Source organism: Malus domestica, chromosome 03, assembly GCF_042453785.1.
Source record: "Malus domestica chromosome 03, GDT2T_hap1".
NCBI lineage: Eukaryota > Viridiplantae > Streptophyta > Magnoliopsida > Rosales > Rosaceae > Malus > Malus domestica.
Window position 1 is genome coordinate 3884062 of NC_091663.1, and position 27837 is coordinate 3911898.

At 38.2% G+C, this 27837-nt stretch overlaps 3 protein-coding genes across 4 annotated transcripts; 2 read left to right on the forward strand and 1 right to left on the reverse strand.

Annotated features, from left to right (window-relative positions):
* Window positions 1-5366: 5366 nt before the first annotated feature.
* LOC103417950 (probable LRR receptor-like serine/threonine-protein kinase At1g06840) lies at window positions 5367-12138 on the reverse strand. 2 transcript variants are annotated; one of them, XM_070818125.1, is made up of 21 exons: window positions 11998-12138; window positions 11556-11748; window positions 10998-11148; window positions 10527-10598; window positions 10306-10377; window positions 10092-10235; window positions 9914-9985; window positions 9720-9791; window positions 9479-9553; window positions 9077-9145; window positions 8869-8937; window positions 8621-8692; window positions 8365-8451; window positions 8167-8235; window positions 7594-8093; window positions 7346-7504; window positions 6876-7159; window positions 6695-6746; window positions 6280-6530; window positions 6063-6197; window positions 5367-5874 (listed from the first exon to the last, which is right to left on the reverse strand). In XM_070818125.1, the coding sequence occupies exons 2-21, from the start codon at window positions 11662-11664 to the stop codon at window positions 5527-5529; spliced, it is 2862 nt and encodes a 953-aa protein (XP_070674226.1). In that variant the 5' UTR covers window positions 11665-11748; window positions 11998-12138; the 3' UTR covers window positions 5367-5526. The 2 variants fall into 2 exon arrangements, with proteins under 2 accessions (XP_070674226.1, XP_070674225.1); XM_070818124.1 differs by having other exon boundaries at window positions 6280-6533.
* Window positions 12139-18691: 6553 nt separating this feature from the next.
* On the forward strand, window positions 18692-22048 carry BZIP12 (root phototropism protein 2-like). Its single transcript, NM_001293916.1, is given in 5 exon segments — window positions 18692-18816; window positions 18999-19068; window positions 19237-19614; window positions 19716-20441; window positions 21337-22048. Coding segments are annotated over 5 exon segments (1734 nt in total). The 5' UTR covers window positions 18692-18754; the 3' UTR covers window positions 21835-22048.
* A 1313-nt stretch (window positions 22049-23361) lies between these two features.
* Window positions 23362-27570, forward strand: LOC103417959 (26S proteasome regulatory subunit 6B homolog). The gene is made up of 6 exons (XM_008356119.4): window positions 23362-24036; window positions 24902-25132; window positions 25338-25496; window positions 25697-25849; window positions 26256-26339; window positions 27144-27570. The coding sequence occupies exons 1-6, from the start codon at window positions 23536-23538 to the stop codon at window positions 27276-27278; spliced, it is 1263 nt and encodes a 420-aa protein (XP_008354341.3). The 5' UTR covers window positions 23362-23535; the 3' UTR covers window positions 27279-27570.
* Window positions 27571-27837: the final 267 nt, after the last annotated feature.

A 27837-nucleotide genomic window follows, 5' to 3' on the forward strand; every position in this document is an offset into this window, starting at 1 on the left:
ATTTTAATATTCTGTTATTTATATTTTTGTTAGTTATTTGTTAAGATCCAAAAGGCCTTCGGGCCGTGCCATTCAGAGCTTGAGGTCCATTGACCCAATCCAAAACTTTTTTAGGTTTTAATCAATTTCTGTTTTAGAAATAAGGGCCTTAGGCCATTTTTATTGGGCTTTCAGCCCTTTCCCAAACCCATTAACCTTTAATTTAAACCCAAAACCCTTAGGGCCCATTCGGCCCAACCCAATCCAAAGCCCAGTCTGACTTTGACCCTTTGACCAGTTGACTCTGACTGTTGACTCGATCAATGGTCAGCGTTGACTCAGTCAACGGTCAAAGTTGACTTTTGACTTTGACCGATCAATGGTCAATGTTGACGTTTTTAGTTGACTTTTCGGAGTTTCGTCCAGGCCCTATCCTAGGCTAATTTCGATGTCCTGGACCTGTTTTTGAAGTCCGTTTTCCCAAATTCAATCGTTTGAGTAGAGTTTGACTAAAGGTACTCCTTTATGTGAATGGGTGCAATTATTAACGGTGATTGCGTTACACTTTTTGGTACAGCTTTGCACCATCGGTGTATGGTGAGTGAACCCCTTCAAAAGCATGTTTTAATAATAGAAATGCATACATGAAAATCATGATTTAATAATTATGTTTTATGAAATGTTTTGTGAGATAACATGCTTACTGAGGCTAGATTGAATTATTACTATTTTTCCTATAACCCATGTTCTTATAGAATATCCGATGGATGACGATATGATATTTAAAACAAGTTTAGAACACCTCTTTGTAGTATAGATGATTGATGACTTTATATTATGAAGTTGTTTTTCAATATAGATATATTCAATGGTTTTGTACTTACCTAGTGGTCATTTCCGCTACGGGACGTAGCGATATATTTTGGTCCTTCCCGAGCGACGGTTTGGTGTTAGCATAGGGCCTGGAGTGTGTTTCCTGACACGCCCCGACCCTGATATTTCCCGAATACCAAGATAGACACGTGATGGCCGACATCCGAGGGTGACGAAAACCATTAATTGATACAAAGGCTAAGAATAAGAAATAAATAAGGGTTAGAAATTTGAAATACAATGAACTAACAATTTAGGAACGTGTTCAGAGCATACAACTAAACCTAATCACTAAAAAGAATTTAGATAAAATTTAATGAATAAAGAAGTGAGTCCTACATCGAGAGGATCCGAAGATGCTGCTGCGGAAGTGCCTTCACGTCGGGATTAGGTGCCTTGATTCTAAGTCCTGAATGGGGGCGCAAAACAAAGGTGAGTGGACCAAGTTCATATATATAATAATAATAAAACAGTTATCAAGATACTAACCCCCAAAGTTTAAATAGTGAAAACTACTAGCATAGTAAGTGATGGATTTGATAAAAACCCTAGCATGCCAAATATCTCAAAAGTCACATCACGAAAACGCATCGCGGAAATCAAAACAGTAAACATATCATAAATCGTCTCGTAAACGCAGTGTGCTGCTAGAAAGATCACTGAATAAATATAACTCCCGGCTCAATGCCTGCTCCGTGGTCTCTGCGCTCGTAGCCAGAGATTACCAACTCCCGGCCCAATGCCTGCTCCGTGTCCCTCAGCCCGTAGCTAGGGATTATTTCTCCTGGCCTAAATGCCAACACCAGATCCTCGCCCCAGGCGGCATAGTGTCCACTAGTAACGCACAAATAGTTACGCCTCTCATAAATAACCATTTCATAGTATAAATACCGATCATCGTTTATACTATAAATAGGGGTTCAAAAACATGTTCTAGCATCCTATCGTCATCTATCATACAGTCTACCAGTTCATGGTTTTTATAGAAAATACAATGTATTAAAATATAGCTCAATATAGGCTAACAATTAATTCCTCACCAAAAACACGAGACGAAAATCAATATATTAAATCAACATGCTTCACATAAATCACTTCATAAATCCGTAGGCATGCTAATCATTTATGCAATTGAACTATAAAATTATGTAATTTTAGAAGGGGTCCACTCACAAATATTCCTTAGCAGAAGAATTGTGCATATAAGGATTAAGAATTTCTCCACTAGCAACTTCACCTAAGCATAAGAATGTAACAATTAAATAAAAGGATTTTCTAAAAGATTGGGTTTGAATTAAATAAAATAAGGGATTTGGGATTGGATGGGTTTAGGGTTTTAAATGGGTTTTATAAACCTATGGTTTTTGGGTTAAAAGGGTATTAGGGTGAGAATTGGGGTTTGGGCTTTAGCCCAAACACACACACTACAAATACACACACACACACGGCATGCATGTGCATGCATAAACACACACACACACACGCCTAAACATACACACACACGGGCACAACGGCCCTAAGGCCTCGCTAAAAAAAACAAGGCTTTAAGCCCTTTGAAATAACCAGCCCAAGGCCATTTTAAATAAGGCTCGGGGCCTTTGGGGGTTTTAAAAACAATTAACAAAAAAAAAACTAAATGGGTTGAGGTATTGGGTTAGGACAACATGGGCCTAAGGCCCGAGGGGGAGGGAAAGGCCGGGTGGCCTGTTGCCAAGGAAGAAGAAGATTGGAGCTGCTACAGCTCCGGTCACCTGAAAACTATGGCTTCAAGCTTCGATCTAAGTACAACCATGGAGAACAAGGAGAGAGGAAGAGGTTTCTACCTTCCAAAAATCGTGACTCGGTTGGAGGTGACCGGAAAAAGCCTCCAAAGTCCACGGGTTTGCCGAAAAACGGGTGTGCTCACCTACAACGATTCCGAAGCAAAACCTACGAAAAAATAGGAGGTTCAAGTTTCTAAATCACAACCAAACATTAAGCTAGGTATGAGAATGAGGGATTCGAGACTTACCCCTACTGAAAAAGGAAGAAAGCTAGCCAGAGCTTTGCTCCATGCCGTCGATCTCGCAGGACAGAGGGTCTTGGGCTTGCTACAAGCCTATCCTGAAGGTGCTAAGGTCCTAATAAGTCCAGGGGGAGAGAGTGATGCGAGAGGTTGAGGGAGAGAGGTACGGGAGAGCTGAAAGAGAGAGCTACAGGAAAGATAAAGGGAGAAGATAGAGCTGAGAGAGGAGAAACCGGGAAAACACAAAAATAAAACAAAGTGGGCCCCACGGCTCACCAATTAAGGACTAAAACTATTTTTAAAATATAAAAAGGGGTTGGGGTGTTTCATTTCCTCTAGCTAGTTAGCACAGGGACGGCGAGCCGGCATGGGGCCTGGAGGTTATCGGACAAATCACTAGTGTTTATTACTTATACAAGTTATGAATTTGAGATACTGCACATCATGCTAGGTTTCGGAAAACCTATGTTTTTCATTATATATATGTTTTCATAAATCTGGGGGTTAGTATGTTGATAATTGTTTTATGATATTTATATCAAATTGGTCCACTCACGTTTGTTTTGCGCCCCCTTCAAGACCTACGAACGAGGATTACGATTTAAGCTACAAGGCATTTCCCTACCAGTGATTCAGTGTTATATTTCCTCTACTTCGACACTTATTGTAATATAGCACATCTCTATCTTATATTCTGTTTGTACTCTGTAATAGACGTATGCTCTGAACTTATGTGTATGACCATAATTTTATTAATTAGCAGTTGAACTTTTGTATTATGTTACTAGTTCCTTTTGCCTGTTTTAGCTTATTTCTGAGCTTTTACTTAAATTAAATGACTTTCGTCACCCTTCGGGTGTCGGCCAGCACGTAACCATCCCATGTCCCGATGACATCGGGATTGGGGCGTGTCAATTTGCAAACGTTGAAGCGCTATGTTCGTAATAAGGGTCGTCCTGAAGGTTCTATTGCTGAAACATATTTGGTGGATGAGTGTTTGTCCTTCCCGTTCCATGTATCTTAGAGATGTCGAGTCTCGTCGCACCCGTAAAGGCCAAAATGAAGATGGTATTGGACGTGGAGTGTATGGTGGGTTATCAATTTTGACTCCAAAGGATGTTATATGGGTTCAAGAGAAAATGTGGAGCTCGATCTAAATGTTCTTGATCAGTGCCATAGATACATTCTAAAGAATTGTGATGAAGTTCACCCATTTAGAAGGTAAGAACATTTAATCTTATGTCTTAATGTTTTATTGGTTTTCTTAACTTTGAAAAATTAATTATCTAAATTTGGACATAAATGCCCAGGCCACATGAGGAATTCTTGAAAATGAAACATCGTCGAGAAAGGTTAACTATGCGACAAATGCAGGAGCTAAACAAGAAAGAATTTCCAGAATTGTTCAAGCTACATGTGAGTTGATACAACAATCACATTATTTATTTATATTTTTACATTTTAATTATAACATGATTATAGTTATCATGTCAACTTTTATCATCATTTTGATTATATATATGAATTCAAGATGTCATCCTAATGACACGTTGATATCTCAAGACTTGCATTGGCTAGCTAATTATCCTAGCAGGGTTGTGAGTAGATATAAAAGCCACATTGTTCATGGGTTCAGATTTCATATAAAATATGTGGATGACAAGCATAAGAATAAAAATTGTGGTGTCTTTGTACCTGCAAATGTTCCTGGTGCAATTGGGCAAGTGAATTGTTTTGGCAGAGTTGTAGATATGTTCGAGGTTAAATATTGTGGTCATGCTGAGCCAGGAGATAGGGGTCGAGCTGTGATGTTATTTAAGTGCGAATGGGTTAATAGTGAAAGTCCATGAGGAATGAATACTGATCAATATGGATTTACTATGGTGAACTTCAATCGATTAGGATTTAAAGAGGATCCTTTCATATTAGCATCACAAGCATTACAAGCATTTTACGTCGAGGACACAATTGAAAAAAATTGCCACATAGTTGTTCGAACGCAACCAAGGGATTTGTTTGACGTATTAGAGGATAGTGATGCAATTGAAGATTATACGGTACCAAATTTGGATGATCAGATACTTGACCATGAAAATTTCCATACAAGGGTTGGCGTGGAAAAGACTCCTTTTCATGAATCATTACCATTGCCTACCCAGTTCACTAGTAATGCCAATGCCGACGACGACACGACAGATGATGACATGGAATAAATATATTAACTGTTTTATGTGTTTTAAGTAGTAATTAGACAATATTTTTGTTTTCTATTACGTATATAGTTTAAGTTCAATTTTATTTATTAAAATCTTAAAATGTTATATGAGATAACAAAAAAAAAAAAAACTCGATATTTATTTTTTATGGGTTAAACATCTGTCTCCCGTAGCGCCGCACTTCCCTCTCCGTTTCTCGTCTTCCCTCCTGCCCTTGCGAACTCAAAACGTTAATCGTATTTGCATACTCAACTTGAACAAACTGGAAGAAAACATTCCTGAATTATCTGATCTATGGCAAAAGATTTTAGTTTCTTGCATGCAAGTATGCGCACTGTTTTGAATGTTCAAGTATACTAGTTTTACAACAAAAGGATAAAAAAATGCACTCCTCTACCTCCCCAATCTTACAAAAATCCAAATCAAATGCGGCTATAGTTCCCTCTACGGTTCCTATCTTGGTGTAATTGTCGGTACGACTCCGCTAACAAGGTCACTGCCAGAGACGTCTATAGAGACGTAAGGATGCCTCGCTGCATTGGATGAGGGTGGAAGAGTCACTACCTTTCCACCACTAGTGCTCGTCACTGATTCCGATGTTCTGCTATCAGACTCCGGCATCATAAACCATATGTTCTCGAGTTCCCGAACAACCTCCGCCATTGAGGGTCTCGCGTCTGTCTCCTCTTTGCAACACTTGAGAGCCAAACTCAAGAACTTTTCCACACACTCGGAAGGATAAGACCCCATTCTTCCATCAATAACTGAGAAGATCATACCGGATTGGAATGCAATGTTTACCTGAAATGCAAAAAGAACTTGTAAATAACACTAAATTGGTGCATCCAGTCGATCACAAGGATTAATTAGCGTCAACCATAAGTGGTCTTGACTAAGACGTTATATCCTTACATGCAAAGCATAGAAGATGGTCTACATGTATAGTGTTATCCAAAACACAGAGTCTGTAATTAGGTTCGAGTAATTACCTCTCGAACAATGTTTTTGCCATGTGAGATTGGCTGCATGCCTGTTAAGAGCTCCAAAAACACAACACCAAGGCTATAAACATCGCTCTTATCTGTTAGCTTATGAGTTAAGAAGTACTCCGGATCAAGGTAACCCTGAAAAATCAATTCAAATAATAAGAGAGATTTTAATCTGTGTAGCTATTAGTTAGTTAAGTACAATGCTTATGAGTCTTACCGGTGTCCCCTTCACTACTGTGGATACATGAGCAGGCAGAGTCCCTTCAAAATCTGGAACCGGGGCAAGACGGGAAAGGCCAAAATCAGCAACCTTTGCAATAAACTTAGAGTCCAATAATATATTGGTGGCCTTGATATCTCGATGAAATATCGGAGGGTTGGCTTCTGTATGGAGGTATAGGATGCCCTTGGCTGATCCCTGAGCAATTCTTAATCTCATCGCAAAACCCAGTGGTTCTTTAGACCTAGCTGCTGAGACACGCATCAATTATAAAGCTTGTCGAATGGCATGTAAACGAAATCCCTATTGTAAATTCTTAGTCAAACATTTACGAGCGGTAAATTACTCTACCGAAATTCAGACGGAGATGAATTAAGAACCAAAGACAGTAAAACAAGAGTATTAGGTTTACCAGAAAGGTGATCCCTTAGAGTTCCATTGGACATAAACTCATAAACCAACATCTGCACGCACAAAAATAACACAAGTCAGGCTTTTCCCAAGTAAAATTGTTGGTCCGACATAACAAAAGAGAGCAAGAAGAGGAGATAAAATGTAGCAGAACTACATTCAGAAAGGATAAGCGAATGTACCTGTTCCCCTTCTTCATCACAATACCCGACTAAGGACACGAGATTCCTATGATGTAAGGGTGACAATAATTCTATTTCTGTTAGAAACTCCTTCTCGCCCTGTAATGATCCCTCTTGTGCACGTTTTATGGCCACAATGGTTCCGTCAGCCAGGATGCCTTTATAAACATTTCCATAACCTCCTTGTCCAACTTGAGCAGAGCTGTTAAAGTTGTCTGTAGCCGCGGCCATTTCTCTAAAAGTAAAATCCTTGACACCTTCAATTTTTATGGAGCTCTTGGTTGCTGCATATAAACGAAGGCGCAATGTTAAAAAGTGAAATTATTTGGACCAAGAGCTGATGCACCTGTTCAATCTTGTTAAATTCAATTGGGTGCGGAGCTTCTCAGGGTTCCTAACTCGGGAGAAGCCCCATGGAAATGATCATTTATACAAATATGTCTTTTGCCTTATGATAGTAAGACACTCACTACGACGTCTTCTTGAAATTGCATGGCGATCCTTCAAATGCTTTCTCAATATAAGAAGAGAAACAATTGCAGATAATGTAACGGCACCAGCAATAGTCCCTAGTATTACGCCCGCCAGAGCACCCTTGCCTAGACCGGACTTTGAAGAGGAGGCAACCACTGTGACATCAAGAAGAGCCGTGAGATCAACAAATCAAAATCAACACACGATTTCACATCTAGAAAAAAACAAGGCTTTTGAGACATACCATCCTTGTAAGGATCCAGTAGAATGAAGTCGAGAAGTTCATAGGGTCCAAATAGGCCACTGTCAGGAATCGCCCATGATGCGAACATATTCATGATTCTTTTAAATTCAGTTCTATTGAAAGTATGGGAATTATTGGCATTATCAACATATACAGGAAAAAGCTTCAGAGATATTCTCAGTCGAGGTCCGTTTTCCCATACAAACGAAGTAATGACCAGCTGATCGAGATCTAATTTGATACCAGAAGTAAGATACTGCTCAAATGTACTTTCGTAAGGGCGAAAATCTGTGAATGCGGGACTTTTCAACCGAATGTCAACAATTAGAGGAGCAGCACAAAAACAAGCTACAGGAATATATTCGTAAGCGGGTGGACATGCTTGATTCGGACAGTTGGCAGTGGAGTTAGTCGAAATATGACTGTCATTTTCATCATCACTTTCTGTTCCGCAGAAGTTAACAAGGTTGCCATCTGAGCAAACCGGATTTCCCCGAAGCCTGAACAATAATAATCAGAAGAGAAAGTTTAACGGAGTATTTCATTAACATAGATCAGAGTCCAGAAGCAAACCAGACAGTGACATTTTGCGGAAGTACAGTACTGCCGGTAATGTTTGTGAGGTTGTTGTTCTGCATCTCCCTACAATATCAGAAGCCAAACTCCACTTCTTAACAAAATTTCAAGAAGATGCTATAAAACATATTAGCAAGAAGAGTGTAAATTCACACACATAACAGAAGTAACAATTTTTCTCACTCCAGTTCTTACATGATTAGTCTTTCTGTCCCGTTGAGTTTCCTGTTTTCCCAAAGCGTTGCTGGAATGGAGCCATTCAATGAATTGTTTGCTATAGACCTGCCATGCGGAATAAATTCCCACTTTACTTCATAACATAGTTTTTATTATTGGCACTGCTAAAACATTTGATAACATCTTAACAAAAATAACTTCAAACTCTTTCTGTTCACAAAGTAAGATAGATGGAAGCTCAAAAACACCAAAAGATCAGTTTGAAGTGGCTTACAATCTCTGAAGATCAGGAAGATCCGAAAAGTTGCCAGGAATTGTTCCGGTCAGAGTGTTGTTAGATAAATTGCTGCGCACAAAGTTCATACGTTGAATATTAAAAATCCATGTAATCCCTTTAGAATTTGATTATACGATCTTCAAAGCTTAACAACGCTTTTAGAGAACATTTAACAAGAAACAGTTACTAAATGTCAAATTTATAATACATATGGTATATCATTTGCAAGGTAGATAGCGTCTTACATCGTCGTGATGTTATCAGAAAGTGTACCCTGAGGCAAGGATCCGTTTAGCCGATTTGAGCTTAGGTCTCTGCAATTGGTATAAATAAATAACGAATTACATAAGATACTGTCGAAACATAAGGTATACTATATTCTAATAATTTAGAAAAGCCAGAAAATCAGAACAAATAATGGGGTATGAAGTGAAACTTCTTGAATGAACTTACATATAAGCAAGGTTTGGAATCCTACTCAAATCAGGAATAGGCCCTTGTAAGTTGCAGTTCCTCAAACTCCTGAGAGAAACAACAAAAACACAAAGACATTCAATCTTGACATGATTCGTCGTGTTAAATGCAGAGCATACTTCTCGATTGTCATTCCAAACAACCAGGGCACATCACCTAACGTGATATAAACAGCAACGGGAGATGTTCCCTGCGCAGTGGTCAGAAATACGTGTTTTCCAACAAAAACTATGATTCTCTCTGTTTTTTGCTATGATTAATCACAAATCCTTTGGCTTTACATCTGATGCATGATTTATGAATAAATAGAGATTCTAGTCCTTAGATCACACACTTTTACCTTTAAACCAACTAAAAGACAGAATCAGAAGGAGCACTTACAACTTCAACAGTTTAGACATGTTGCTATACGAATCTGGAATTGTAGTCCCTTCAAAGTTGTTGTTGTCAAGTTGACTGCAAGACAAATAAGATAATAAGGCTAAGAAACCCGACATGGGATTGTTGTTGTAGAAAAGGAAATTCTAAAGAATTGTTCACCAACGGTGCGAAAATTCAAGAAAGGAAGGGATGAACAGATAATTAAGGTGCGAATTTATGTTCCAAAAGTAAGGAAACATACAGTATTAATAAGCTTGGCAACTCCGAGAACTGCGGTGGAAGATACCCAGATAAGTTGTTGTTGTCAAGAAGACTGCAATGAGTTCGATACATTTATTCAACTCGAGGTGGCCATACAGACACACAAATGAAGAGGGTAAACTGAAACTAATGAACCAAGTTGAAGATTCTGAATATCGCTGGCGTTCTACTTACAAGTGAATAAGCCTTGGTAATCTGGAAAGCACCGGTGGAATTTGCCCGCTTATTGAATTGTTGTTCATGTGACTGCTCAAAAGGGAAAAGATACGAAACATAAGGAAGAGAGGAAGTATAACAAACACAAGATAATATTACACTTTTTAAACTAAAGCAGCATAAGAAAAACCCTTACAAATGCCTTGTCTTGTTTAAATTTGCAAACGATATAGGTATTGATCCCGATATTTGGTTCTCGTCAATTTGTAGTCTCTCCAAGTTTGGAAGATAACCGAGCTTTTCGGGCAAGGAACCTGATAACTGGTTTCCATTAAGGAGCCTGTAAAAATAGAATATTAGATAGAGATTTAACCAAATATTGCCCAACATATCCAAACAGCTTAACTTACAACAGTTCCAAGGATGTAATGTTGCCTATCTCCTTTGGTATACTTCCACTTATTTTGTTCCACATAAAATCCCTATCAGAAGAATTGATGGAGGAATATCATCAGAGGAGAGATAAAATCATTCACCGGCATATTAGGGAGGAGATTAACAAGTTTTCCGTAATGCTGAGAGAACATTAGCCAAGAATTTAAAGCTTCTTTCAAGGTATGCGGTGCCTTACAGTATCTTCATATAAGATAAGCGGCCGAGCTCTGGCGATAAACTTCCTGACAGGTTCATATTTAGTAGTCGCCTGCAGTAAAGAAGGAGAACATGTCATTATAGCCAAACTCTACTCTAAGTTTAAAAGTTCAACATGCTTCCAATGGTAACAAAATATACTTTTCATGCAAGACATTGATCATTACTTGATTCCGTAAACCCTAGATGACTACTGATAGACGTTGGAACAGGATCAAATTAGCTGATTTTCCTATTTCATTAAGATATTTCTACGAAGTTCATAACGGAATCACCTATGAGCAGGGAAATTTGCTCGTTAAGACCACTTGGAACCAGACACATGGGAATTAAATCTCTCCACACACGGTGAACAAGATGAAATGAGAAAAGGCAAGGGTCAAAAGGAAAATATTTCCATTCAGTCAGTTGCTGCAAGGTACGGGTAAAATTTAGAAAGATTGAAACATACAGTTGTTGAACATGAAGATAGCCATCATCTAATGTTGTGTTGTAGCAAAACACTCCTGTCCAATTTGCTGTGCATGGGTCTCCTCTATTCCAGTTGCTCAGATTCTTGTTGGGATCAACCAAACTGCTTTTGATGGCTCGCAGCGCGGTCACTGCAATTTTACACAATTGATAAACCTTACTTGATTAACACAACCAGACTAAGTTTTTCGAAGGAGACCAGCTATGAACATATCAGAATTGAGAAACAAGGGAATGTCAAAAATCATGCTATACATCAGAAATGAGTCGAAAACCACAAGATTATTATTCGAGTGCATGTATGTACTGGAAGTGGACATAGACCTCAATCCGTCTAGATTAAAGTAAACTAGAAATCGGTCACTTCGTTTGTCAATTGAAGTTACCGTGTCAGCACATAAGGCAACCATACACCTGAATCGAAAAACTTATAAACCGAACTCATACCATAATAACTGTATTTAAGTATTCCTATACTATAATTTCCTGAAGAAACCTATTCAGAATTCAAAGCTTCACAAATCATAAGCAAAATCACCTTCTACAGGGTTGGTGATATTAGGATTTTGTGCTCCAGCGCGTAGTGAAGACCAGCACAGGAACGTGGCGAAAACAAATGCATATGTCCAAACTCTTGATTGATGCATCCCGAGACCGCAAAAATCACTACAACTCTAATTTACTCCTTACAACACAACAGCAGAAATTTATGCAGAATTGGAACAGTCCCCCTGATAGCAAGCATAAAAAAAAAAGATAGCAAATTGAATCAGAAAGAACCAAACATATTGAAAGCACAGCTTCAACACTACAGAGTGAACTGATATCTCAAGTCTTCAAGCAATTCAACACTAAAAGCAAAGCTCCAACAACTTCAGAACAAAATAAACGAGAATCTATAGTGAAAATTCATACGGCAGACAGCTTGGACATGAAATAAAGAAACTCACAGAAACATAGCAAAATGGAAATATTGATACCATGGACAAATTCAAAGCTTTGAAATTTAAAAACCAATGATGCAAAACGAGATAAGCTTTTGGTTTTGGGTTGAATTTTATTTGAATATACTGCCAACGGTGAGAAGATTAATAGCATGAAAATAATAGAAGAAAAGTTGCCCGGGAGTTGGGCTTGGTATTTTTCTGACCAGGTCCGCCATAGCTAAAGCTGCGTAGATGACTGAAGTTGATGATGGCGATGACGATACAGCCCATCCTTCTCCATTTTTTATATTTTTTATTTTACAATTTCGAGAGATCTTCTTTGTATAAAAAATGCATAAACGAAAAGGGAGTTGGTGAGAGTATGTAATTGTTTACAACCAAGGAGGGGAAGACAAGAAACTGACGTCTGAGGAAACGGCCAACTACCCAATGAGCGGGAGAGATCGTTTTGAAGTGATCAAAATTAACATCAATCAAGTTTTGAAGTGATCAAAGTGAACACGAGGGTTTATTTATTATGGCGTTTACTAATTATCTGTCATGAATCATGCTGAAAAAAAGTCGCATTCAAATAAAATGTTTACTAACTATCGGTCTCTCAGGAATCAGATTCTCGTAAAATTAGTTTGATTAAAGTAAATAAGGGAGAAACTTTTCGTTTTAGGTTAGGGGAGGATTTTTGTGTTCACCTGGAGGACGAGTTCATATGTTTGACTATTCAACCAAGCAGTCCCTCTTGATTGCATGCATGGATGCGCGTACAAATACCGTCGTGTTAGGAGCGGACACAAGAATCTTCCTCGAACTTTGGACAATGTTCGATTTGCCTTTCAAATTTTCAATTAGTTTTGAATTCGCTAAACTTTCAATTCGTGTCAATATCCTCCCAACTATTAATTAATGCACAGTTTTTAGTTATTTCCATTACATATGATGAACATAACTTTCAGTAAATATTAGGAATTCTGATAATTTAGTTATGAGAAAAATTAAGAGGAACCGAAACTTACACATTTTCTACAAATTCAAATGCTTTCGCTATGCAAAATGCACAAAAATAACCGTTAATTTAACGGGATAATTGATAAAGCTAATGGTAGAGGAGCACTAGCACGAACAAAATAAAAAGTTTAGGGAGTTTAGAACCGGAATGAAAATTATATAAGACAAAGTAAAACAAGACCTATAAATCCAAAAACATTGCTAAAAGTTTCAACTAAAGGAAGTCCATGACTCCATACTCCATATTTAAAAAGTGATTAATTAGCCACATCTCATTAACTATATCTCTTTTCTACACAGTATTTGCAATACAATTAGGTGGCCAAATAAACCAGCTTGGCCTATTACACAAGAAGTAGAGGTACTATTTAATTATAGGTGGTAATTGCATGACTAATGAAGGCAATTAGTTAAAATTCAATCGTTTAACTAGACGAAGACGAATGAGGATCCTCACATTCGTTCATCGTATATTGTGCGACCAGTTTTGGTCAGGTACTGTTTATATTATATTTTAAATAAAAAAATTACAATGATTTATAACCGTACAATGTACGATAAACGGATGTGATTGGAGGATCCCGTGATCATCACAAAGAGGATTTGGAGAGGATCCTCATTCGACGAAGATTGTCCATTTGAGTTACTTAAATATGGATTCTCTGATAATAACAGCAAAGTCTTATTCCTCTAAGGGGAGTCGGTTTTATGAATTTTAAAACATCACTGCAGGCGGTTTTGCGTCAAATCGTCCATAAGCTCAAACTGCTTCATGTGTTTTCTTGAAGTCTCTTTCCAAATCTTTCTAGGTTTTCATCTACTTTTTTACCGTGAGCATCCATATCATATTTGCATCTTTTAACCAAAGCATATGTGGGTCATAGATTCACATATCCAAACAATTTTAACTGATTTTTTCTCATTTTATCTTTAATTGTGGCGCTTCTACTTTACTAATTGTCCGACAAACGACACGAAATTCTTACACTAAATTTATCTATAATGTAGAAAGAAAATTCAAAGGGAAATCACACTGCTCTTACCAACTCTATAAGGTCATATCTAAAAGATATTGGCGTTAAACACTAACTTGAATTATTAATTATTAATTATTGCAAGAATAATCCAACCCTAACATAACTATTGCAACAATAATAATCAATACGCGGCAAGTGGGAACACGTAAAATTCAGTCCACGTCAACCAGCATGTTTTTGCATGACATGTGTATTGTTAGTAAGTCCGGCCCTATATGTATGGCACGAATTAATATTATTTATTCAATCGGTATTATCTATCCTAATCAACAGATTAAAAAACCTGCAGTCTGTAATTCAACCGCACGTAACAAAAATTCAAAAATATTATTTAAAGAAAATAAATAACCAAACGGCAGTTTTGAAAGCGAGGGCTACGGAACATAAATCGAGATATTCTCCGGATTTTTACCTTTGAAGTTCAAAAATTTGGAGATTTGGGGGGCTAAAAAGAGAAATCTAAATTCTTAATTTGTGTGAGATATGCTAGTAAGATGAACTAATGGATATCATATGATTGAAATTGAGTAGTCCGAATCTCTTGATTCATGAGCTCCATATAGAGATCAGGAAAGGATCTCAATTTACGGAATATAAAGTCAAATTTATGGATGACTTTAAGATCAATTATATAGTAGGGGATGAGTTTAGACATACAAAATTTTAAACCATCAAAGTAGGATTTGGTGGTAGCATCTAATTCTGGCTGAACACCATAAACATTTTGGAAAATTACAGAGTTAGACATGGTCAAAGCCGTAGCATACATTCACAAATTTTTACGTAATTTTTATAAAAATTCGTAGTATCGACCTCCATAGACAGGTTCCGCTCTGACATTGAAACTTGGGTCCATTTCTTCCATGTAACAAAATAACATAACAAAGTTGCAAAGAATCATTCAATTTCCTTAAATTAGGTAACGTTTAAGTGATACATGTGGACTTTCAAGCTTTTATGCCTAATTACAAGGAGATAGAATTAAATGGAACTCTTCTACCTTTAAACAAGGAATATTAATATTTGATTCTCAACTATTTACCTCATCACATTTTGACTTTTTGTTTATAGCTTCAACCTATTTACACACACGCGTGCGCGCGCATATATATATATATATATATATATATATATATATATATTGGCATATTATATTTTGTTTTTTATTTTTATTTTATTTTTTTGCCTTGAATCACTTAGAAATTTCATAGTCACATGAAGATGTAGCTATCAATTTATTATTTTGAGTTTGATTTTTTACAATATAATTATCTTGAGAGGTGGTGTGGCCGGCTAAATAGTTTTCATATAATTAAACTAAGATTTTTGGACCAAAAATTGGATTACGATCAACTCTGAATCTTTTGTTTTCGGAGCCCGCAGACATAGAGATTCGGATCGTTCAAGAGAGAGAAAGGTCATGACCCTCTAAGTTTTTGTGAGATGAGCGAGTGCGATTGATTAATGGGGATCGTAGAATTGAAATTGAGTTGTCCAAATCTCTCATTTCGCAGACTCCAACATGAAGGTCCGAAGTGGATCTCAATCCTCAAAACTCATCACCATTCACCAATCTCATGCCATAAGCTTGTCGACCCAAAAAATATAGAAAGAAACGAAATCCTATGAATTGGGCCTTGGGACGATTGGGCTAATCCAATATTTTGAATGGACTGGGTCAATTCTTGTGCATAATGGGTAAGACTAGTTCTTTATCGGTCTGATGTTTGTTTAGGACTACTTTTATACATAACACTTACGCTTATAAGCAATTTTACTATAAAAAAAACTTTTATTAGAAGAAAAATGTTTGGAATACCACATTTTGTAGACCATATATGAACCACCTCCTTGAAAGCTTTAACGATTATCCGCCAAATATTGGAAAGCTGGCTAATTTTCCCTTTGAGTAAATTGTACAAATGGTCCCTCAACTTTAATCAAATTGGAGTAATGGTCCCTCAACTAAAAATCCATTACCATTGGTCCCTCAACTTATCAAAATGTGTAGCTATAGTCCTTTTCATCAATTTTGTCAAAATTTTGTCAAAATAAGCTATGTTGGAATGACCATTTATATAATTAGGGTCCTTCAACTCATCAAAGTGTATAATTATGGTTCTTTTCGTCAACTATGTCAAAACATTTGTCAAAACGAGTTATATTGTAAGGACCATTGCTACAATTGGATTAAAGTTAAATGACCATTTATCCACTTGAATTAAAGTTCAGGGACCAATGGTAATAGATTTTTAGTTGAGGGATCATAGTTGCACGTTTTGATAAGTTGAGGGACCAAAGGTAATGAATTTTTAGTTGAGGGACCATTGCTCCAATTGAGTTAAATTTAAGGGATCATAGCTACAATTTACTTTTTCCCTTTTGGATCAAGTACGAAGCACAAATGACCCACCTTTCAAAATAATAGACTTCATGACTCATGACATTTTGTTTTTTCAAACAAAACTGGAAAAGTTGGTTTGATTTCAGTCCACAAATTTGCCCAACATCCATCTCCAAGGGAGAAGGGACCAACCTCTCTAATTTGCCACCACAAGTTGCAACTAATTAGCAAAATCCCATGAAAGATTTTGCTCCCACATGCAAAAGCCATCACTTCAAGTTTGAACACCCATCCATATGCATTTGTTCACCATTAACCCAGCCAGCTTTCACTTCGTAAAAGCTCATTTCTATACTCTCAATTTATGCATTTTTGAAGAAAGATTTTAGTGTGTTAGAAACGCGGCCTCTTACATCAAGCGTCATGATAGAATTGGTTAATTTTTTTTTTTTTGAAGTGTCTAACCAATTGTATTATTATGCTTGATGTAACATACCATGTTTCCAGCACACCGAAAATCTCAAGCACTTTTGGAGATTTGATAACACCACATCCAATAAAGTTTTAGATATGGGGAGTGTATCTCTTTTTGGATAATGAAGAAAAAATCTCCACTTACGCACTTTTTCACTAAGTCGATGAGTTTCCTTCCATCGTGAGTAAGATTACCATAAGCTTTGAAATTCATGTGCGTGCAATGCAACTGCTTATAAACTACAAGCAAATTGCTTGTATCAAGTAAATTTAATTTTCGGCTAGCAGGGACATCTGTGATATTGTTTTTTCTTTTTACACAATTTTTGGCAAATGTTATTGTGCAACACACTCCGTAATGTATTTTAACGATCATAATCGCTTATCTTTTAAGTTTTTCTTAAAAAATCATGTCAACAAGAAATCACTTAAATCTGAAACCATATGACCCTTAAATTAAGGGTTTAAGGTTTCTTTGTACAATTGTATCCGTCTAATTTTTTTTTTAAATAATCTATAAATAATATTTTAAAGATAGACGCTTCAAATTAATAAAATACAGTGCGGAATAGATATACAAAAACATATGTTTCTTTCAAAAAGTGAAGGAAATGCCGCGCGTTCACATGTCATTGGCTATAGAGATCCAAAATAGCTTCTTTGGGAGCCCAGCACGTTATCCTACCTGTCCTGTTCACGGCCAACATGTCACCTGTCCGACCTGTCGAGCCGCCGGAATGTTCGAATTAGACTGTATAATGACGTGGCGCCAAGCAGGCCAGTTGTTTAGCGAAGTCGACGTTGGCTCGAGTCCTAGCCACTTGTGTTTTGCGTGGTGGAGACATGCAGTGAGGACCGGACCATTATGCCCGGTCCCAAGATTCAACGTCACGTCCCATCCTACCCCAATTATTCTAAAACGACGTCGCATAGTTGCTGAAATCTTTAGCGAAATAACTTGACCATGCGTTTCATGTTCACTCCAACACGATATCACAGCAGACCATCTGTGAGGCGACCCCTACAGCTTCACATGCTCACAAATATCACTTAATTTAACTTATTTATGTTTTTGACATAAGGAGAATATCACACGTAAAGAGCGTGTTAAGAGTATCGTTGACGAAATACGGATGGGTGCAAATTGAATTCCAATAATCCATTACTTCCACAACGAAAGAGATTAAATGATTAAAAAGGCTACCAAATAGGGAAAACCAACTACTTTTCACGGGAAAGAACCAATAGTACTGGATGCACGTATGACCAGCTCTATTCTGCCAAGTAGTGACTATTAGAATTAGGATAAGTAACGTAGACAAAGAAAAGTACAACTTAGAAAGGAGAGTCTAGATCTTTTTCGATCGGGAAAGATTTTTTCGGATTTCTTCTTCCAAAGCCTACTAAATCAAGTGATTCGGACTCTTGAAATTTAATCAAACGGTTAAAACAGAGAAGTTAATAAAAACTTTTAAAAATTATAATAATTTTTTGTCGTTTGATCAAATTTTAAAGGCCGGGATCACTTGATTTGGTGGCTTGGAGAAAGATATCCGGAGAGAATCTCTTTCCTTTTTTCGAATATCTGTGTCCAAAAGGACTCATAAATCCGAACGGTTGAACTAATAAAAATCAAATAATTTAAAAAAAATTAAATAAATGGTATGAATCTCCAAATCCGTCTGCCTTCACAGAGAATCTCAACTACAGTTATCAAGCTAGTCGTTGTATAACAAAAAGATAAAAACTGGTACATGCATGAATCTATAATTATCCCGCCCTTATCCCAAAAAAAGGGGTAAATAAAGCTCTTTATGTAACACACCATCGTGACCCCCATTATTCAGAGGCCACATAACTCTCTCTCTCTTCTCTCTCTTCTCTCTGTGCACAAGAGCTCCAAGCTCCTCCCACCTCCCACCTCCCACCTCCCATGGCTTCTTCTCTCAGCGGCGGCAACAGGCTCTCCCTTGCCATGGAGCGCACTGGCCAATGGTAACTACAACAATCAAACCCTCTCTTGCATTGTGCCAGGAAACCGGGTTCGGCACGGCGGCTGATCATTGCGTCAGCCGCTGCCGGACATATCTATCCATACATCATGCATGCTGACTAATTTCTTTGTCTAAACCTAATTAACAAGCTTCTTCTCATCATTTTTACGTGTGTGTTTGTAGGATTATCTCTCAAGATATCCCGTCAGATGTTGTGGTTGAAGTTGGTGAAGCCAATTTCTCTCTACACAAGGTACTAAACTCAATAGATTGAGTTCAAATCTCGTTCGAACTTCGCAAAACTAAGTACAGTGACGTTTTACGATTCATACAAACACCCTATTTTGTGCATGCATGCTTAAACCAACGTGATTAAAAAATTTATTAGAAGGAATTACTCACTTAATTAATCTATTTGCAGTTCATGCTCGTGGCCAAGAGCAACCGCATAAGAAAACTGATAATGGAGTCAAAACAACCGGACCTAACGAGAATCGACCTCTCCGACATTCCCGGAGGCCCCGAGACGTTCGAGAAGGCGGCCAAGTTCTGTTACGGCGTCAACTTTGAGATCACTGTCCACAACGTCGCCGCCCTCCGCTGTGCGGCGGAGTATTTGGAAATGACTGATAAGTACTACGAGAACAACCTCACCGGCCGCACCGAAGATTTCTTAGCTCAGGTCGCTCTCACGAGCCTCTCCGGCGCCATTGTCGTGCTCAAGACCTGCGAAGACCTCCTTCCCATGGCGGAGGACCTCAAAATTGTACAGAGATGCGTCGATGTCGCCACTTCCAAGGTACTTAACTGTAATCATTTTCTAGCCACTTAGCCAGTAATCAATTTCTCATTAATTATTGAAATAATTCGATTAATTATGTCATTAATTGTTGATTACAGGTATCAATCGAAGCGAAATTTCCGAGTCGATCGCCGAAGAATTGGTGGACTGAGGAATTGTCGATTTTGGACATTGAGTTCTTTGGCAGAGTAATCGCCTCGTTGAAGCTGCGCGGCGTGAAAGCATTGACCGTCGCCAGCGCTATCATAACGTACGCCGAGAAATGGCTCCGAGATCTTGTCCGAGACCACTCCGGAACCGCCGCGAAATTGGCCGCTTCTGACGACTCCGATTTGCGGCTCCAACAACGGGAGCTTCTGGAATCGATCGTCGAGATCTTACCGACTGAGAAAGCCGTTCTCCCGATTAACTTTCTCTGCTGCCTCCTCAGATCTGCGATCTTCGTCAAGGCGTCGAGCACGTGCAAGACCGAGCTCGAGAGGCGGATCTCGGCGGTCCTGGAGCACGTGACCGTCGACGACCTCCTGGTCCTGTCGTTCACCTACGACGGCGAGAGGCTCTTCGATCTGGAGAGCGTGAGGAGAATTATCTCCGGGTTCGTGGAGAAGGAGAAGAGCGTCGCGGTCTTCAACGCCGGCGATTTCAGGGAGGTTTGCTCGGCGGCGGTGATCAGAGTCGCAAAGACTGTCGACGCGTATCTTGGTGAGATCGCCACGTGTGTTGGGCTCAGTATCTCGAAGTTCAATGGCATCGCCAGCCTCATCCCCAAAGGCGCGCGCAAAGTCGACGACGATCTCTATCGTGCTATTGATATTTACTTGAAGGTAGGTAATTTACTACTTACGAATTAATTAATTCTTTTTACACATGAATCCAACTTAGATATATTATTTGCGAATAACGTATCTTGATCGAATAAAATTATCGATCCAACTTTATAATTTATTAATCTTCATTGAAGATCAATCTTACACTTGAATTAGAAATGGTTTAATCATTCAAAAATATCAATAAACATTTAATTGAATATACTATTTGCTACTTACACAGTCATTTGTTATATACGTTAGAAAAATAAATAAAAATTGAACGACTTTAATTATGAATTTTGTACCGGTCAAGATACATTATTTGCAAGAAAAATGAGGGGAACGTGAATATTATACATTTTAGACTAAGCCACACAATATGACAGATGAATAAATTAGTATTAAAATCAATTACACAATATGACAACAAATTAATTAGTATTGAAATCTCTATTTATTGAACTCTAAAAAATTATATTTACAAGTGATAGACCATTAGACCATTGTGCTAGTGACTTGAATTTAACTAAGAACTTGCTTAAACTCATCAATTTAAATAATCATTAAATTTGATTTTCAGACCACAAATCGAATAGATGGAAGCTTAGGGTTATAATTTCAAATTTAGACTCAAATTCTCTATTAGAAAACTCGTAAGACGGTCTTTCAACCTTGCTAACAAAACTTATATCAAAATCACTTTCGAATATTTTTTTCCTGAATTATAAATAAGAATTTCATTTACTTTAGTTACAATACTTTCAAATATATCTTTAAGCAAGTAATTTGTAACTCAGTTGTTTAATAGCATTTACTTTTGCGTCCAAAATCTCGAGATCAATAAAATGCACTTTACTCGTAACTAAATTGTAAAATTGTCCATTAATTGTGATTAATTACTCATATGCAGGCTCACCCAAACCTTGATGAGATAGAGAAGGAGAAAGTGTGCAGCGTAATGGACGCACTGAAGTTGTCGTACGAGGCGAGAGTGCATGCTTCGCAAAACAAACGACTTCCCGTTCAAATCGTACTACACGCGTTGTATTACGACCAACTAAAGCTGAGGAGCGGGGTGGACGAAAACGACGTGCAAGACGCAATAACGACGAGGAGTCAGGTACAGCACGACGTGTCGTTGGCGAGGGAGAACGAGGAGTTGAGAACGGAGTTGCTGAAGATGAAGATGTACATTACGGACCTGCATAAGACTGGGCCTGCAGCTGTTGCGACGACGTCGTCTTGTAAAGGAGGTGGCGGGCCCAAAAAGGCGAAATTTTTCTCGTCTATGTCGAAGAAATTGGGGAGGTTAAATCCCTTCAAGCAAGGGTCGAAGGACACTTCGAACATCATGGATGAGGATGTGGATATTACCAAGCCTAGAAGGAGAAGGTTTTCCATCTCTTAATTAATTAAGTCATTGCACTTTGTGTGGGTGTTAATTCTTGTTTTTTTTTCCCCTAAATCTTTAATTTGTCGTTTCAAATGATAAATTGTGTTGCTAGTTCAAAACTTCAACTAGTTTATAGTTTGTGTAAATTAATTGTGATATGTGTTTATATTTTAATAAAGTTGGAATTTTGTGATCTTTTTTTTATAGGGCTGTAATAAAAATTATTAAAGGAATTTTAAACAGAGGTCTGTCATGAGATTTTAAAAGTTCAGGGCAATACCAAAATAAGCGCCCTAACATGACTCCATATAAAAAATTCTTTGTTTTATGATTTTATCGTTTTCATGTGTACTTATGGAATGTAAAAAAAATAGTCTTTCACTACATTTAGAGAACACTTCAAATACAATATTTCACAAAGACCAGAAAACCAAATGACTTCTAATGGGAGAAGGGCACCCAAAAAACCTAGATTACAAGATGATAGATATTGAGTTTTTATCCCTCAATTTGAGGTCTTGAAGTGTTGTTGTATAAAACTTATAACCAATGTGTTTTCTCATATACTAACCTTTATGAGGATTCAAAATAAATTTATAAAGCATCTTCGATTCTTTAATCTTTTTGCATAACTAATAAATGAGCACTACATAATAATAATATTGTAGAATGGAAAGAAGAGCACTACATAATAATAATATTGTAGAATGGAAAGAAAAAACAAGCTAGTACTTATAACCAATAAATGATCAAACGACTACAATTATTATAACTTTTAAAGCGCCCCCTGTTTATAGTCGTTTGATCAAATTTCAATGGTTCGAATCCCAAACGAGGTGGATTGGGTGGAAGGAGATCCAGAGAGGATCCCCTTCCCATTGTAAAGTGGAAAGAAAAAAAAACCTTAGATTGTACAATGCAAACCTAGAATGCTCTATCCAAGGGTGATTAACGATAACCATTGTAGCTAGCGCCACTTATTCAATAAAAACATACGTAGATGACTACCTACTATTTTTGTGTTCTCGGGTTTTTTAGGCCCTTGGCGATCGCTTGGCTCATTCTGGGTCATAGTCGACCTTGGTTATAAATCAAAGTAAGTAAAAGGTAAGTGGCATAGCGTATTGCCTCAATGGTTAGGCCTTTGTAAATACACTCACTACACCTGATTTCAGAACTTCCCCTCACTGTTCTCCTATTGTTAACAAAGGTAAAAAAAAACAATTAAAGTATGAGTTCATATATGCTACATGCATCATCATATAACGATCAAAATAAAAGACATATAACATTACTAACAAATTCTAACGTCAAATTTTCTCCCTCGTATTATGCTCATCTGGCTGCCTTTCGAGCAAAGTGTTCCATGGAGGGTGAATCTTTGGATGGAGGTTCTACAACTATAGGATTAAAGATGTTCAGATGCGGTTTTTGCCCTTTTGGGCCGGGTCATAGGGTGGTAATCCAACAACTATTTGGGCCCGTTTAAGAGCCCAAGCTAACCGCTTCAAAACTGATTTGGATTTCCCTTTGCCCAATCTAACCGCTTTAAACGCATGTAAACGACGTCGTCCTCTACACTGCCAGATATGCTATAATAGTCGGAACCGTACTTTCTTAAGGCTCACTCCATCCCTCTCTCCCTTCGCTTCTCTTGTCCCCAGAGTGAACCAGAAGAATCGAAGCACCAAACCTAAACCCTCCGAGAGCGCAACAATGGCAGGCTCAGCCATGGTGTTGGATCCGAAGCCCTTGCCGGAACCACCGGCATCGATCCCCTCCATAAGATCCGACCTCCAGGGCTACACCGAGCAGAGCCAGGCCTCCGACGAGGACGATCTGTACAGCCGCCTCAAGTCCTACCAGCGGCAGCTCGAGTTCATCGACATCCAGGAGGAGTACGTCAAGGACGAGCTGAAGAATCTGAAGCGCGAGCTCCTTCGCGCCCAGGAGGAGGTCAAGAGGATCCAATCGGTGCCGCTCGTCATCGGGCAGTTCATGGAGATGGTCGACCAGAACAACGGGATTGTGGGCTCCACCACCGGCTCCAATTACTATGTTAGGATTCTCAGCACCATTAACCGGGAGCTCCTCAAGCCTTCCGCTTCCGTCGCCTTGCACCGCCACTCCAATGCCCTCGTCGACGTTCTGCCTCCGGAGGCCGACTCGAGTATTTCTCTCCTCAGCCAATCCGAGAAGCCTGACGTCACCTACTCTGTAAGTCGTGCTAAGTTGTGCCCAATTAATTTGATTAGGGTTATGACTTAATTTAGGGTTTTTTTTTTCATGTGTTTGACTATCTACTATCAATGCTTAATTGGATTAAATAGATTACTATTAGGGTTTTGGGTTTGGCGAATTTAACGATATTCAGGTGCCAATTTTTGAGGAGAACTGTGGCTATAAAGTTAGCTATTCTGAATAACTCACCCTATTGGTGTCATTTGACTGCGTCGAGAGTTGATTCTCAATGCTCAATGGCCTTTATGTTAGGAGAATTTGAGTGGAGCCCAAAATTTTACGCGTTACTCAAGTTCTTAGAAAACTAACTATTTGTGTATCCATAAAATTGTCAAGCTTTAGGCTTTATAGAGTCTTTTTAAAGCAAGAGATGGGCTGCTTATTATTCGTAATGTTGTGTAAACTAGGAAATTCATTTATCTTTTCCAATTTATACCTTATTGGAGAGAACTGGTTGTTATTGTTGTCTAAACTACGTAGGGCTAAAACATGTACAACAACAACAACAACAACAACAACAACAACAACAACAAAGCCTTTTCCCACTAAGTGGGGTCGGCTAAAACATGTAATTTGAAAAAAATAAATGGAATTCATAACTTAATATGACTAAGTAGTAGACTAGTACTATGGTTCAGTTCAGTTCTCCTTCTTATTAACTGAACTAAACCAATCCAAGTTGTTTGTGCTCGGTCAAATGCAGTCAAGCCGTCTGTTTGGTGAAGCTTTTTGTGTATGTGATTAGTTTGTTGGCCTCTTCCTTCTTCTTAAGCTAAATACTCCATAGGCATTTTGGCTTTTCAACCCTTATCCTTTTATTTTTATTTTTATGGTGTATCAGGATATTGGAGGATGTGACATTCAGAAGCAAGAAATTCGAGAAGCAGTAGAACTGCCGCTTACTCACCACGAGTTATACAAACAGATTGGAATAGATCCCCCACGTGGTGTATTACTCTATGGTCCACCTGGAACTGGTAAAACCATGTTAGCAAAGGCTGTTGCTAATCATACAACTGCTGCCTTCATCAGAGTTGTTGGTTCAGAATTTGTTCAGAAGTATTTGGGAGAGGTAAGCTTTTATATAAGATAATTTATCTATTTTTTGTGTGTTATCGTACTTCTTACATTCCATGTACCCTTATCATTTTTGGAATAGCAAATATTATGGCGAGTGTAACAAGGGCATTGATATTTTCTTGTTTCCGCACTATCTGTGGATTTATATTCATTGACTAAATTTGAAAGATTGTGAGCACTCTTTTTTATTTGTCAAGGGTCCACGAATGGTTCGTGATGTTTTCCGTCTTGCTAAGGAGAATGCTCCTGCCATCATCTTTATTGATGAGGTGGATGCGATTGCTACTGCAAGGTTTGATGCTCAAACTGGAGCTGATAGAGAAGTTCAGCGAATCCTTATGGAGCTCCTTAATCAGGTAGGTCTTGAGTTTTGATGTGAAAGAATAAGTAACCCGAATGGAGTAATACTTCATATCAACCAGAACTTGGATGTTCAGTGCATCGCTATGGGGTTGGAAAAAATATTTGAACAAATGACAAGCTAAAGTTTAACCTGGAAATGTTATTTTTCTGTTTTCTGTTCTCAAAGTTGATTTGGGCTTAATAACTTTTGCAGATGGATGGGTTTGACCAGACGGTGAATGTTAAGGTTATTATGGCTACTAACCGAGCAGACACCTTGGATCCTGCACTTCTGCGTCCTGGAAGGCTTGATCGAAAGATTGAGTTTCCTTTGCCTGATAGGAGGCAGAAAAGACTTGTTTTCCAGGTAAAGTAACATGCTTAAAGTATCTTTCAATGAAAGAGTTACCATTGATAAATTGTTGTTTGTACGCTGTGAGTTTTTTTCTTCTCGTTATCCTAAGGTTTGTGGCTTCTGCGATGTCCATTCAGTGCCATCCACATCAATGGACCAGTTACTTCCCCCTATATCTTAGTTGTGGATTGCACATGAGTTGGACACCTCAAAACATACATGCACCCAATGTCTACATGAGATTATCCCATTTAGTCCGTTGTCTACCTTACGTCTTACAATATTTATGAAACTTGGCATCAGCTTTCTATATACCCTTTCTTCTTTATTTTCTCTTGCATTCATGATATCTTACTCTTGTGGATTTTTGGCAAGCTATTACAAACAATGTAGTGTAACGTACGTGCTTGTCCTGCAGGTTTGCACTGCTAAAATGAATTTGAGTGATGAGGTAGACTTGGAAGATTATGTCTCTCGGCCAGACAAAATCAGTGCTGCTGAGGTGAGACATTAATTTCTTTTGGGAGAGAATATGCTTATTGTTTTAATTATTCTACCAACGTTACATCCTGTTACTGCTATGTTGTATGTGTTTATTCTTCTCTATTTTAATTTAATTTGGGGTTTTGGGTTTTGCTTTTTAACAGTCAAGGTGTTAGACAAATAGATGTTTGTTTAGAAGAATTATTGCGTTAAGAATATTCTGTCAATAATGCCAACATTGGAGACTCTAACATCGTCAAATGGGGTTGGATTTAGCCGTTTAATGATTGATAATGAAAACCTCAGTATGAATGGCTATAAATTTGAATATGAGTTCTCTTATTGGACTTTACTTGTAGACCTGTAAACGGGTCGGGTTTATCGGGTTTGAATCAGGTTGAATCCGACCCGTTAAAGTTAACGGGTCATCGAACCTGACCTGTTAAGGGTCATCCGAACCCGACCCGTTAACATCCGTTAACAATTATTAATATTATTATTTTTTTGCATAGAGTTTATTTTTTGTTGTTAAGACTTTACTGAAATTACTAAAGCATCTTGAACTAATGGATGCTAACGGGTTGACCTAAAGTGACCCGTTATTTAACGGGTTCACCCGTTAGCGACCCGACCCGTTAAGCATCCACCTAAATACTAATATTAACAAGGCGGGTCGGGTTAACGGGTCGAGTCCAAAATGCCAGGTCTACTTCTGAGTGTAAAGATATTGAAGCTTTGTGGTGGTCTCAGATCTTTAATCAATTATTTTTTTAATAAAAAAATGAGTATATAGTAACTGTTGTAAATGGTTGGGTTTGTACAGATTTCTGCTATATGTCAAGAAGCAGGAATGCACGCAGTTAGAAAGAATCGGTATGTCATACTCCCGAAGGACTTTGAGAAGGGTTACCAAACCAACGTGAAGAAGCCCGACACTGACTTTGAATTCTACAAATGATCGGTGCTGGAAGCTCATATTATAGTTCTGTTGCTCGGGTTTATATAAGATGCTTTGTTATGTTTAATTTGCTCACAATCACCACGCATCCGGAGATATTGGTTTCGTTCCTTTGAACAATTGTAGCTCAATGTAGGGATGTCCTGTACGACATTCCCAGTTATTGTGTCGATGATGTCTAACTTCGAGCTATGGAGTGGTTTTATTTTCTACTTGTACGACATTCCGAGTTATTGTTTAGGGAAAACTGTAACATAGTAATACTGAAATTTACTTTCCGTTCTTACTGTTAGTAGTGATTGCACATTTTGCAGAGCTTTTACTTGCTATTCTTATTTTCTGGTCATGGCATCTTAAGCTCAGGCCATGGTTGTGTATATGAAATTGGGAGTGCTTGGGATAGGAACGTGGCACCGGTGACCTATTCCCCCGTGAGTATTAGGCCTTTGGGTACTAGCGTATCAAAGGTGCTTCGGGCCTGGGTTATATCCAGTCCAATGGTGACTGGAAGCTGACTCTTCAAGGTCTCTCTTGGGTGTCTAGAGCTTTTGAGCTCCTA

Coding starts and splice junctions, on each gene's coding strand:
- LOC103417950 (XM_070818124.1), bottom strand. CDS start 11,664: ATGCATCAATCAAGAGTTTGGACATATGCATTTGTTTTCGCCACGTTC. Junction 10,378..10,526: donor TTATCTTATATGAAGATACT/GTAAGGCACCGC, acceptor TTCTTCTGATAG/GGATTTTATGTGGAACAAAA. Junction 9,554..9,719: donor TTGCCAAGCTTATTAATACT/GTATGTTTCCTT, acceptor TTTGTCTTGCAG/TCAACTTGACAACAACAACT.
- LOC103417959 (XM_008356119.4), top strand. CDS start 23,536: ATGGCAGGCTCAGCCATGGTGTTGGATCCGAAGCCCTTGCCGGAACCA. Junction 24,037..24,901: donor AGCCTGACGTCACCTACTCT/GTAAGTCGTGCT, acceptor ATGGTGTATCAG/GATATTGGAGGATGTGACAT. Junction 26,340..27,143: donor ACAAAATCAGTGCTGCTGAG/GTGAGACATTAA, acceptor GGGTTTGTACAG/ATTTCTGCTATATGTCAAGA.